Source organism: Alligator mississippiensis, chromosome 6, assembly GCF_030867095.1.
Source record: "Alligator mississippiensis isolate rAllMis1 chromosome 6, rAllMis1, whole genome shotgun sequence".
Lineage (NCBI taxonomy): Eukaryota > Metazoa > Chordata > Crocodylia > Alligatoridae > Alligator > Alligator mississippiensis.
The window spans coordinates 8,589,491-8,601,720 of record NC_081829.1 but is presented as its reverse complement, the minus strand read 5'-3'; the positions used below and the strand labels follow the sequence as shown (position 1 = coordinate 8,601,720).

At 45.5% G+C, this 12,230-nt stretch overlaps 1 protein-coding gene across 1 annotated transcript in view; it reads left to right on the top strand.

Annotated features, from left to right (window-relative positions):
* The window catches only part of KIAA0319L (KIAA0319 like), a 52,492-nt gene that overhangs the window by 7,573 nt on the left and 32,689 nt on the right, over nucleotides 1–12,230 (top strand). The window contains exon 3 of the mRNA XM_014605072.3: nucleotides 9,450–10,177. Coding sequence (XP_014460558.1) covers nucleotides 9,450–10,177 — 728 coding nt within the window. The remainder of the gene's footprint in view (nucleotides 1–9,449; nucleotides 10,178–12,230) is intronic.

The window sequence follows — 12,230 nt, the reverse complement described above, 5'->3', positions numbered from 1 at the left end:
GCATACCTACTGCCTAGGAAATGACCTGCTTGGTGGCATGGAAGCAGAAAGGGATCTTGGAGTCCTAGCGGACTCCAAGATGAACATGAGTCGTCAGTGGGACGAAGTCATCAGAAAAGCTAATGGCACTTTATCATGCATCAGCAGATGCATGACGAACAGAACGAAGGAGGTGATACTCCCCCTCTATCGGGTGCTGGTCAGACCACAGTTGGAATACTGCGTGCAATTTGGGGCACCGCAATTCAAAAGGGATGTGGATAACCTGGAGAGGGTCCAGAGAAGGGCCACTTGTATGGTTAAGGGCTTGCAGGCCAAGCCCTATGAGGAGAGACTAGGGCACCTGGACCTCTTCAGCCTCTGCAAGAGAAGGCTGAGAGGCGACCTTGTGGCTGCCTATAAGTTCATCACAGGGGCACAGAAGGGAATTGGTGAGGCTTTACTCACCAAGGCGCCCCTGGGGGTTACAAGAAATAATGGCCATAAGCTAGCAGAGAGCGGATTTAGACTGGACATTAGGAAGAACTTCTTCACAGTTCAAGTGGCCAAAGTCTGGAATGGGCTCCCAAGGGAGGTGGTGCTCTCCCCTACCCTGGGGGTCTTCAAGAGGAGGTTAGATAAGCATCTAGCTGGGGTCATCTAGACCCAGCACTCTTTCCTGCCTACGCAGGGGGTCGGACTCGATGATCTATTTAGGTCCCTTCTGACCCTAACATCTATGAATTTAAAAACCACCAGAGAAGCAGAACTTGCAGCCATAATGTTAGTCAGTGATTTTTGTGGTATAAATCAGAGGATGAGATTACTTTGTGCTTGGGATAAACTTGCAAGAATTAATTTCAGATTAAAATCTGCCCCATTCCAACAAAAAGTGGCAACTGCCCTGTACCCCAAAGAACCAATGCTGAAGGTTACAGCAGGGTTACTCCCCCTGCTAGATTAGCACACTCTCCTGGCTGGGTACTTGCTATCCAAGCACTTGGAGGTATAATGAGGTCAGATGTTTCCCCCAGGCAGGCTGTTTGGTCTGAGAGAGAGGATTTTATGCTGATAAAGGGTGACAAGACTGGTGCTGGTTTAAAAGGTACGTTGTCAGTTTAGCCTTCTGTGAAATTTATTCAATGTTTAGTTTAAAAATAGCAATTGGATGTCCCACGGTCAGAAACCTACACTTCCCCCTCGCTTCCTTGTAAATGGAGGGTTGGCCTGTGGAGCACGACCCCGAGTGGCTGCCAGAACTGATTTAGCAAGAATTCAATGGTGTCTGATGCTTTCATTCACTGGTTGGGCTGCCCATTTATTTTCAACTTGCATTTTCTGGGCAGCCATTAAAAATTACTTTAAAAACCCAGCCCCTCCCTTCATCCATCTGATAGGAAAATAAAGCACATCTTTTGAGGTTTGCTTTTTCTAAAGGAAGATTCATATTTTATCGAGCACATTTGGAATAAGGCATCCAACTGGAGTAACAGTTTCTGTTAAGGTGCATCCGTGCTCACTTTGCCTTTAAACAGGTGACTTTTCTGCAATTCCCTGTTTGGATTGTGAAGCGGTCGCTGTGGTCAGGTGCTTTCAATGATTGCTTCAACAACTGTGGAACTGATGCAACTTTGCACGCTTGCTTCTCCCAATGATCTGAGAGAGCTGAGTAAATATCAATGAAAAACTGGTTTTACATGGGGGTTGTCAAGGAAACTTTGATTCTGTGGCTGATAAACCTTTGCAATGAGTTTTGCAAGCCTAGATTAGTGGCCCTTTCAGGAACATTAGGTTTGAGTCCTGTTAAGGTCTTATCCAAGAAAGGTGGGGGATTACTAACGTATTACTACTAAAGCATTTAATGCTTGCAAGAACAAAAATCCTTCTCTCTTACAGTCAAGTAATGTGGGGTGTGTGGAACTAGACTTTCTAACGCTAGTGGCTTGGATTATAACCTGGTTTAGCAGGATGGTTCAAGGAAACATCACATGAAACAAAGAATCTCGTGACACTGGACACCTGTTGCCTGTCCCCAGCATTATCGAGCTTTACAACACTGGTCAAGAGGATTGGGAATGGGGTGGGGAAGAAAAAATCTCTGCACGTTTCTCTTAAAGCAATTCCAAGAGACATTTCTGATTGGGTAGTAGTGTCTGCTTCCCTGTTCATGTGAACCTCAGCTGTGACGAGCATTGCTGGCTATAATGCAGCCTCACTGCCACATTTTCTTTTCCAAAGTCGGTGTAACTGCACTAGCTGGACACAGGATTCAGAATGATTAGTGTTAATGTACAGATCACGCTTGCGCTCCTGTTTTTCAAAGGAGGAGGAAAATCCTTTAGTTCTGTTGTCAAACCTGCAGCTACTTTTAATGGCCGATGAAGTTTCCAGTTTTAATAGTGGTCTAGAGGATCTTGCCACAGCCCTGGAGCATGTCATCCTCTCTGTCACTCCGAGTACAATGACATAGCTTGTAAGGTAATCTCCCAATGACCCATTATCCCTGAGGCATTGAACACAGTCGAGCCAACGGTCCAGTAGGTTGTTAGTCTATTTTAGGGAGTCCTTAATCTACAGAGCTCTGCATATAGGGAGCTTTTAATCCATTGATCCATGTATGCGCTCTAATTTTTCACTCTGCAAAAAATCTATATGAGCACAGCAGTTGCTGTGCATGCGTTGCGTGCCTGAACTAAAGTCTGAAGTAACTTGGCTTCTTAAAAACACCCCAAAGAATTAGTTTTACATTGTGGTATGGTCATCTAAACCATTAAAGTTGCATAACTGTGATTAAATAACTAGAAAACTGAAGTGTGCATGGGTTTTTTTGGGTTCCCCCCAATCTCTGTTGTAACTGAAAAGTGGCCAAAATGACTCCACATCCCTCCCCTCTCCAAAATCTGGTAATCAAATCTTGCTCAGTGCTTTGGAGGTGCTGTCGGATCTCAACCTAAGGCAGTTTTACTAAACTCATTAGAGCACTCTGAAATGGGTTAGTGGATCTAAATTTTGCTTTAGTGATTCTAGCTGCTGGAATAACACTTTATAGTGCCCCGAGTTATTTCCTGTGTACTCCCAATTTCTGTCACTTCATTTAATTCAAATGTCCTATAAATAGTTCCATTAAATGAACTCTCCTTTCAGACAGTGCTTTGATCCAAGGCCTTTAGCTTTCTGTTCCTCAAAGTCTTTAGATGCAATGTGCACCTCTGTTGTACATCTGTAATTTTGCCCTTAGTAACTGGGAGTAGCGGACTCCCAGACTACCAACCCATTTTAACTAGCAGGTTACTACCAATAAAAGCCATAGATGACCGATAATGATAATTTATCAGGTTTTCTTAAATCAACCATTTAAAAACAATTCAGTATTTTCAGAAGAGAATTGAAAATATTTATGTTCATGTTTGGTTTGTACTCTTTTTCTCTCTAGTTAAGAGTGCTTCAGTGGTTTAGTTTCTTTTGCTTTTTAAGAGCATTTGACTTCCAACAAAGCTTTGTTTAATTGCAGTTGAAACTTTTTCAGGACTGATTAGAAATACCTGTGTGTTTGCTTGTTTTCCAGCTGTCAATTTTATATATAGGTTCATGCATTTTAAAATGCTGTGTGAAGGCAGCTCTCGTGCTGGAATGCATCTCTGTAGTGTGGACAGGAGGACAGCCTCAGATCTCTTGGTGTCCTGTAGGCTTTGCCGTTTGCAAGCACAGGCTTATGAATTTGTTCTTTTTACAGATACACAGAAGTTTAGGAAGGGACCTCATGAGATCATCGTGTCCAGCCCCCCTGCTCTGGGAAGGAAAGACTTCTGCATCAGTTGCTGGGAGTAGTTGCATCAAATGATCGGCCAAAGAGCTCTCCAGGCAGCTGCTTGTTTCTAAGAGTAACTTAGCTGGTGGTGCCATGTCCAGGTTTGAGGGATGGGTAACCTAGGAAGAAATATAGGGATCTCTTGTTTTTTGAGTTTCAGAGTCTGTTTATTGCGGTGTGTATGGTTTTTAACTGCACAGGTAACTAGTCCGCAAGGTGAACATTGGGTATGTTTGAGAAGCCAAGTTTCAGGAGGAGATGGCTGATCCTCCTCTCGTCAGGAGGAGATGGCTCATTTTGCCTAAGAAGAGTGGGCATTTGTTACTATAGGAGCATGCTGTCTGGTTTAGGTGGGGAATTGATGCTGTGAAGTGGCTTTTAGGTAGACATGAAGCAGAGTAGGATGGCAGCGTGCTTACAGAAAGCACAGATGCTGCTCAGGGTAAAGGCATCTAAGGGCCGGGGGGCTACAGGCCTTTAGGAACTGACCTCTTGCTTCAGCAAGCATCCTTCTGGTTTTACCCCAAACAGCTGAAAACTTAAGAGTTTAGGCGTTTCCACCCTTTCGGCTTCACTGACTTCCCCAGTTAAAACCAAAGCATCTTTCTGTTTATAATGACGTCCATGAGACAGAGCCAATCTCTCTCTCTCTCTGCTTCTGAGAACAATGCTGGCATAGCTGCCTGACTGGAGCCAGTCCAAATCCATGCGCTTCTCAGTACCAGCCCAGGAACAAACACTCCTGTTCAAACTGCTTTGTGACGAGTCGAGGTAGAGTGTCTGCCTTCTCTTGGGATTTTCTGCAAAAAACCCCACTTCTAAATGGAAACTTTGGCATGCAAGTGTCGCAGTTCCATAGTCTTGCTCAGGTGTCTTCTGCTTTTCTGATGCATTGGCATCCACCGGCAGTTGTCCATAGCTGGAAAGGTTCCAAAACAGCTGAAATAGGACTTGACAAAGGCTGGTGGGTGTGCGAGTGATTCACCTGCCTTAAAATGGATGGAAAGGATTTTTAGTTGCAAGTACCTTTTGTATCAGTTCAGAATCAAACAGTGCCAGCCATCAAACTATATAACTCAGCAAGCTCACAAACAGCATTGGGTAATTCTCCAGTCAACGTTTTTTAGTCAACAATCTCATTTTAAACGCCCGAATAGGGGGTCTAACCCTTCTCCCATGGGGAATTTTTCTGGGAGTACCTGTTGATGAGCCAGAATGTCCCTTTCTGCTATTCATTCATTTCCTTTCTGCTAACGATACTCTGGTTTTTAAAGAGATCCAAGTGGGATCAAAAACCTATGGCCTGTGAGCTGAATCTAGCTTGCAGGGACTTCTGATCTAGCCAGCGGCAGTGGGGCTTTGGAAGCAACTGCTCTCTCCCAGGAGAAATGGCAGCTGAGTCCTAGTGCCCATGTGTTTGCCCACCTCTGACCTGAACTGGGTCACTCCTGCCTGCTGACTAAAATGTTTGCTGACTGCCACTTTCTTCTTCCTCCTCTTCAAATACTTATAGCCAGATATTCTCGCTCCCTTTACCTGTCTCTGCATAAGCTGTCTTCTGTCTCCATCTGGGAAACGTATTTCAGTGGCTCAATAAAGTTCGACATAGGCACATGATACCGAGCTAGACTGGATTACCGTCACAGAAACAACCCTTTTTATTGCATAGTGAAGACAGGCTGTTCTATGGGCTTAAAGTATGCTCTTTGTATCTTTACTAAGACACAAGATGATCTTAAATGAAGCGTTTGCTGTAGAAATGTAGTAGCAATATCCAGGAAAATTGGCTTTTCGTTAAACACTTGCAACATGTTCTTTGCGTTGAGGACAAGGAATAAACGGGACTCCGGGCAGAGGATGAGTTGCAGTTGCTTCCAAAGGCCCACTGCCACCGGCTAGATCAGAAGGTCCTGCAGGCTAGATTCAGCTCTCGGCTTAATCTCCCTCTTTCTGAAACTGCACTATAGTTTGCAACTGCCTTTTTATGATATTCACCTTCTTTTTTTTCTTCCCTCACACAACTGACAGCATCACAATGCATGAGGTGGGAGTGGAGACGTGGGTTGCAGTCACGTTCCATTCGAAAACCTACTCTTGGGTATTTTCAGAAGTGGGGATTGATAGGTTGTGCGGAAGTGCATTACCTCATCTGTCCACGTGTCTTTAGCGTTGCTGGAGGATGTCTGGCAGCTTTGTGTGCTGCCTTCACGCTCTGGTAGCTGCTATGGCAAACAGATCGCCTGATCGCAATGGGATGACCCCTTTCAGATCAATTACTTGGGAACAGATGGTATTGTTCCTAAGTAACTTGCATAGTTATGCTTTGAGAACAGGATCTGCCACAGAGCCTGAGCTAAGGCAACATGATCTTTGACCCTTAGAAAATGCACCGAGCCACTGCAGCGTTTTGAAGATAAACTTGGACTCTGTATGATGTTCAATGGTCGATGAATTATTTGTAAACAGCAAAAGGATTTGTACTTCATCAGAAAAACCTAGGGAATATCCTGAGCTTGCTGAGTTTTCCACTTGTAGTCAAATAGTACCATCCCAAAATGGGTTTTTGGAGGGGAAAAGGGAAGCAATTGCTTGCATGTGAAAGAAAATGTGGTTTCATAGATGTTAGGGTCAGAAGGGACCTCAATAGATCATTGAGTCCGACCCCCTGCATAGGCAGGAAAGAGTGCTGGGTCTAGATGACCCCAGCTAGATGCTCATCTAACCTCCTCTTGAAGACCCCCAGGGTAGGGGAGAGCACCACCTCCCTTGGGAGCCCGTTCCAGACCTTGGCCACTCGAACTGTGAAGAAGTTCTTCCTAATGCCTAGTCTAAATCTGCTCTCTGCTAGCTTGTGGCCATTATTTCTTGTAACCCCCGGGGGCGCCTTGGTGAATAAAAACTCACCAATTCCCTTCTGTGCCCCCGTGATGAACTTATAGGCAGCCACAAGGTCACCTCTCAACCTTCTCTTGCGGAGGCTGAAAAGGTCCAGTTTCTCTAGTCTCTCCTCGTAGGGCTTGGTCTGCAGGCCCTTAACCATACGAGTGGCCCTTCTCTGGACCCTCTCCAGGTTATCCGCATCCCTCTTGAAGTGCAGCGCCCAGAATTGCACGCAGTACTCATCCTACCAGTTTGTATGTGTTAAGCTAACTATGTCGAAGTGAGTGCTGCATTTTGAAAAACTAGAAATCTGCAGGGATTTCTTAGCAGACTGTTCTCTCTCAGCCTCTTGAGAGCTGCCAGTGGCTTTCTGAAAGTATTTGATCCTTTTGCTTTGGCTGTAAACTGCATGCTTCTCTAACGTGAGTGAAGAGCAGGTGCACAGGGTTTCCGACATCAATTTTTCAGCACTTATAGATTGCAGAATCTGCTGCTTTAACCTAAACGGCTGTTGGTGAACAGAAAGTGACTTTCAGTGACCTGGGTCTGTTATCGGTGGTCTGATTCAGGGGTATCTTAATCTTTCTCCTGCATGACCAAGCCAAGCAACATAGACAGGCTCAACAAACCTCACTTTCCTCTTGCACAGAAAAATGCAGTCATTCTCTGATAAAACTGATGCTGAAACCTGTTACTTCTTGGATGTCCAAGTCTCTTAGACTGCATGCCCTAGGACACGGCAACGTTAATGCCATCTAACCTTTTGTACAGCCAGGCTCTGAATGTGAATCTCACTGATGGGGGAGGGCGAGGATGGTGTTGGGGAGTAATGCATCACAGAGGCGTCTGCCCCCAGCATTGGCTCAAAACACTTCCAAATAGAATCAATTGCTTGTCTGGTCACTTCTTTCTGACCATCTTGGCCTTGTCAAAAGGAACATTAATTAGCAACTGCTCAGCAAGTGGTGGGTTTCCTTCATCAGAATAACCCTTAGCCCTCTCCAGTAAAAAGCAACCGAGCAAACATGATCCTTGTGGCATTTCTGGGAGTAACATCATCACTGGAGGGAGAACTGAGGCACGTATAAAAGGAAGTGATTTTCCCCTGGGTCATGGAGCAACTGGGGGCTGAAGCCAGAATTAGGAGTTGGGGCATCCTAGCTTGCACTTGCATCCTGATCTGCTAAGCACAGTACTCCCAACCACTGCACAGCAGTTACTTTGTTTTTTGTTTTTTTAATGAAGCTAGTGTGGTTTCTTCCGACTAAAACCAGCTTGTACGAGGAGAAACCTGTTCGACTGGTGCCTGCACAGTTCAAAGTGGTGGAGCAGATGAATTAAACACTTTGCACCTATTGTACTTTTCAGGGAGACTCAATGGTACTGACTGCAGGGGAGGACTTGCTGGGCCAGGGTTTCTTTAATAGCTGATCGTATCAGCTTAAAAAAAGTCTGTTCCATCAATGTATTGGCAGCCCGCTACAGCATCTCATCATCCAGCCCTGAGTGCTGCAATTGTAAAAGTTCCTTAGCAAGGCATCTGCAGCAGGAGAAGAGGGCTGAATGTCTTGACCATCTAAATCTGAGTTATTTGGGGTTATTTAAAGACATTGTACAGTGCTGTCTCCAGGAATGGCCATATGTTTTGCAACAGGGTATTTGTCTCAGTAATGAAGGATATGACTGGGCATCTTCCTTTCAAGAGGCAGGAAGGGGATTAAGCCTTAATATTTGTGGTGCTTTTCCATCAGTCTTTCACAACACTTAACCAGCATCTTGAGCCTTGTTGTACATGTGACCTGGGTAAATGCAAATACTGAAACACAAAGATTGAGCACCAAGTTTGAGGTTACATGGCCATTTGAGAGCCAGGAATAGAATCCAGGAGTCCTGGCTTCATTCCTATCCTGGAACCACAGGACACGCTGCCTCATAACTCAGCCGTCCACAGCTTTACGTTGAAACAGGACATTGGGAATTGGTTGAAATTCCCTTATGCTCATGAGCCTGAAGTGAGGGTACATCGTTGAATGTTAGCCATTGTGGGTTATCTCCCCCGTCCCCCCACTTCCCGCCCTGCTGGGTCTGTCCCTTCTGGCTAAAATGAAGAGTCTTATAATCCTATTTTTATTTCTGCCTTTGTAGAAAAAAAGCCACTTGGAAATTCAGGGAGGGGCAAAACCCCCAGAGATCCTTAATAATAGCTATTTTTATAACTATGCTGTCAAAAGTGATGTATTCAAACCTGCTCAGTCCACTGGTTTAGCTGGTACATTAGTGCTACCTCCAGCTGCTAGTGGAGAGCTTGATTCCTTGTATCACTGCAAATTTTCTGTGACTGTAGATGAAAACAAATGTATTACCAACCAGTTTCAAAAAGTTTGCAACTGAAACGGGATCTTAGTAGAGGGGGGTGGCCCTGCCAGCTGGAAAAGCAACTCCAGACCCTTTCACAAACTGAGTGCTCTGTCGAATAGTATTTTGCCATTTACGATGCCTTCCAGAAGCTTAAAGGCCAAATGAATGTAGCCTTATGATCCCATGAGTAGGGCTAGTAGCAACTTCACTGAGGTACAGGGCAGGGAAATGGGAGGGGGGGGACTGAGGTTGTGACTACCCTAAGGTCCAGATGTGGCTGGATATAGAGTCCAAGAGTCCTGGCTTTTTGCTCTGCATCCATTCCCATATCCTGAATACTATAGGAGCACCAAAGATCAATTGTCAGATGCTGTAAAACATTGTGAATTGTCTCTGTCTCTGTTTCCTTCTCCCTCCTTCCCAGATGCAAGCTGGAATGCAGCCACGTGCCAACCGGGGAAGATTCTGTTTGGTGGCCGCTTGAGATCATGGGGAGATCACCACTTGCGGGTCCTGGAAGGATTTCACACCATACAGACGTGTCAGACGGCTTGTTGCCAGAGCCCCACCTGTGATGCCTTTTGGCTTTTGGAAAACATGTGCATCCAGGTGAACTGTACAATGTCCAGCAGGTGTCAGGCTAATAGGACCAACTCCTTCAACTCCATTCTGGTGTTCTTAAGGAAATCTAAAACTGCAGAGGGGTTATTAGGGTCTCGAATGGAAAGTGAGGTAGAGACTACATTTCACAAGTGGCTGGATTGGAGCACATCAGGCCAAGCCAAGCAGAGACTCCGGAGATCCTCCCAAGGGTTGCTAGTGCAGAAACAAGACCTGGAAAATGGAAGGACAAGCCTGCTAAAAAGGGAAACATCTGGCAGTCCTGGTGGCGGGATTGCTGCTAAGCAGGCCACCAGATCCATGGATAGTGTGTCTAGAAGCAGCTGGAGTTCAGGTAGGCAGAACCTGAACCGACCAGAACCTAGACCCTCAGTCCAAAAGGGACCTGTTCCCAGAGACACAGGGAGTAAAGAGAGAAGCTTGCTGCAAAAAGGAGAGGATTCAAGAGAGAAGAAAACCAAAAGCCCACCCCCTCCTGAGAGTGATAACGTGAATGGAGCAGGTGATCCAGGAGGCAGTGGTTCTCTGTGGGTAAGTGCCTTTGCTGCAAAAGAAATGGGGAGTGAAATGAATTCCTCTGCTGGTATCAGTTTTGGCTTACTGTCCCTATTGAGTATCCTTCCTACTGCAAGCTCTCTAGGCCTCATTTTAAAATTGGTGAATACCAGCTTTCAGGCCACACTTTGATCCTTCACTAACACAGGGATAAGTTTGTGGGGTTGTCTCACTCCTACGTTTGTGGTGTTGGCCCATTAGCTAGAAGAAGAAAAAAGATGGAGATCAGGCTGCTTCATGCCCCATCTGCCCTACCATAACTTGAGACAAGATAGAGAGGTGTCTTTGGGTGCAAAGTATTCATCGGAGAACTTTGGAGTTGGAGCCATGGTACATCTGCTGGATTCAGAAAAGCAAATGCATCATTTTCTCTTTGTTGTACTGTAATTTGGGGGTAGTTCAGTCCACTATTTTACAGGGCTCTCCAGACCATGGGGCTCATCCTTTTAGAGCAGCGGGCCAGGTACTTGTCCAAAGGGTCTGATGGTGAGCCTCCTAGAGAGCCCCCAGTTGGGGTGGGGAGGAAGGAGACTTGGACTTCAAGAAGTTACATTGCTTTTGAGGGTTCCTAGGGCTCAGCACTGTTACGGTCTGCTGCCAGCTCCTCTGGTTACATTCTCTCTCTAGAGCCTGAATAGCATTTATTGCACTCTAGCTATGCAAATCTCCCAGTTCCAGGTATTACCGTGACTGGTATGAGCGAGCAGCCTGAGGAACAGGATGTGGACTGGAGCCAACGGACACCAGGGAGAATTCCACAGCTGCCCTAGGCATGCACGAAGCAAACGTGGTGTGACTTTGCTTTTGCAAATGTTTGATCTGCAGAGCTGTCTACCACCTAGGAATGACTCGGGAGCTGTGGTGTAACTAGGGGTGGGTGCAAGAGTCCTGAGTGCTGATTTATTTTATTTTATTTTATTTTATTTTATTTTATTTTTTGAGGGGAAACAAGAATGGTGCCTGGTGCCACTGTTGACTTGGCTTGCCCACCGATGCTCACCGAGCCCCTGTTGCTGCCCTGGGCACATAAAACCCCTTGTTATGCTTCTACTTATGAGCTCCTCTTTGATTTCTGTGGTTCCTTGCAGTACTTCTTTCTTCCTTGTAACACTTTATAGTAGATTGACACTTAAATAGCACTCTTGCCCTTCCCTTCCTTTGCATGGGGCTTTTGAAGAGGTCTTGCTACAGCTGACCATTTTTTTTTTTTCTCACAGCTCATTGTAGTTATTTATCTGCCTGGGCCTTTTGTAGTATTGCAGCTTGAGTTCTCTTGGATTTTGTTTGTCTTTTGCACCCTGATACCTGCTCAGTACAGTTTAAACCAAGCTTAAACCTGCTTAACTGGCATGAATTCACTGCCTGCTGAAAAAGCCAGTGGGTTTCCAGGATTTCTCAGCAGTGAGGATTGCTTTTATTTGTTAGTGAATTTTTGGGACAAGGTTCTGAGACAAATCTGCCCGTCATGGTGTCCTTACTAAGCAGAAAGCAAATCCCACATTTCATCAGGAAAAAACCTTTTTTTCAGAAAACCTCAGGCCATGAAAATGAGGAGTTCACAGGCGTGCATCTGCTCTGGTGACATTCTTGTCAGTAAGGTTTCTTCAATGCGGGATTGAGCGTAACAAGTGGGTTGGAAAGAGTCTGTAGTCAGTGCAGTTTGACAATCAGGCTTCCTTCCCAGACGTGTTCCTAAAAAATGAATAATGCCTTGAGCCCTGCCTTCAGGATGCATGCATGCCCTGCTGTTGGCATCCTGCAGGACCTAGTGAGAGCCATTGGCTAACCCTCAAGCTACTGACTCGATGCAATATATCTGGCATGACATCTGAATCTTGCTGTGCTGCATGTTAGCTAGTTGAGTCCATTATATTACCGCTGCTTACGCTAATCGCTGTATTTTTTAATCGGCAGTAGCAGTCACCATTGTACTGCTGTGCTGCCATTGCAGATCTCTTCCTCAGACATTTGGAGTGTATTAGTCGAACCCAGATCGTGCATATCCTGCTAGTTTACAACCTGCTTAGTT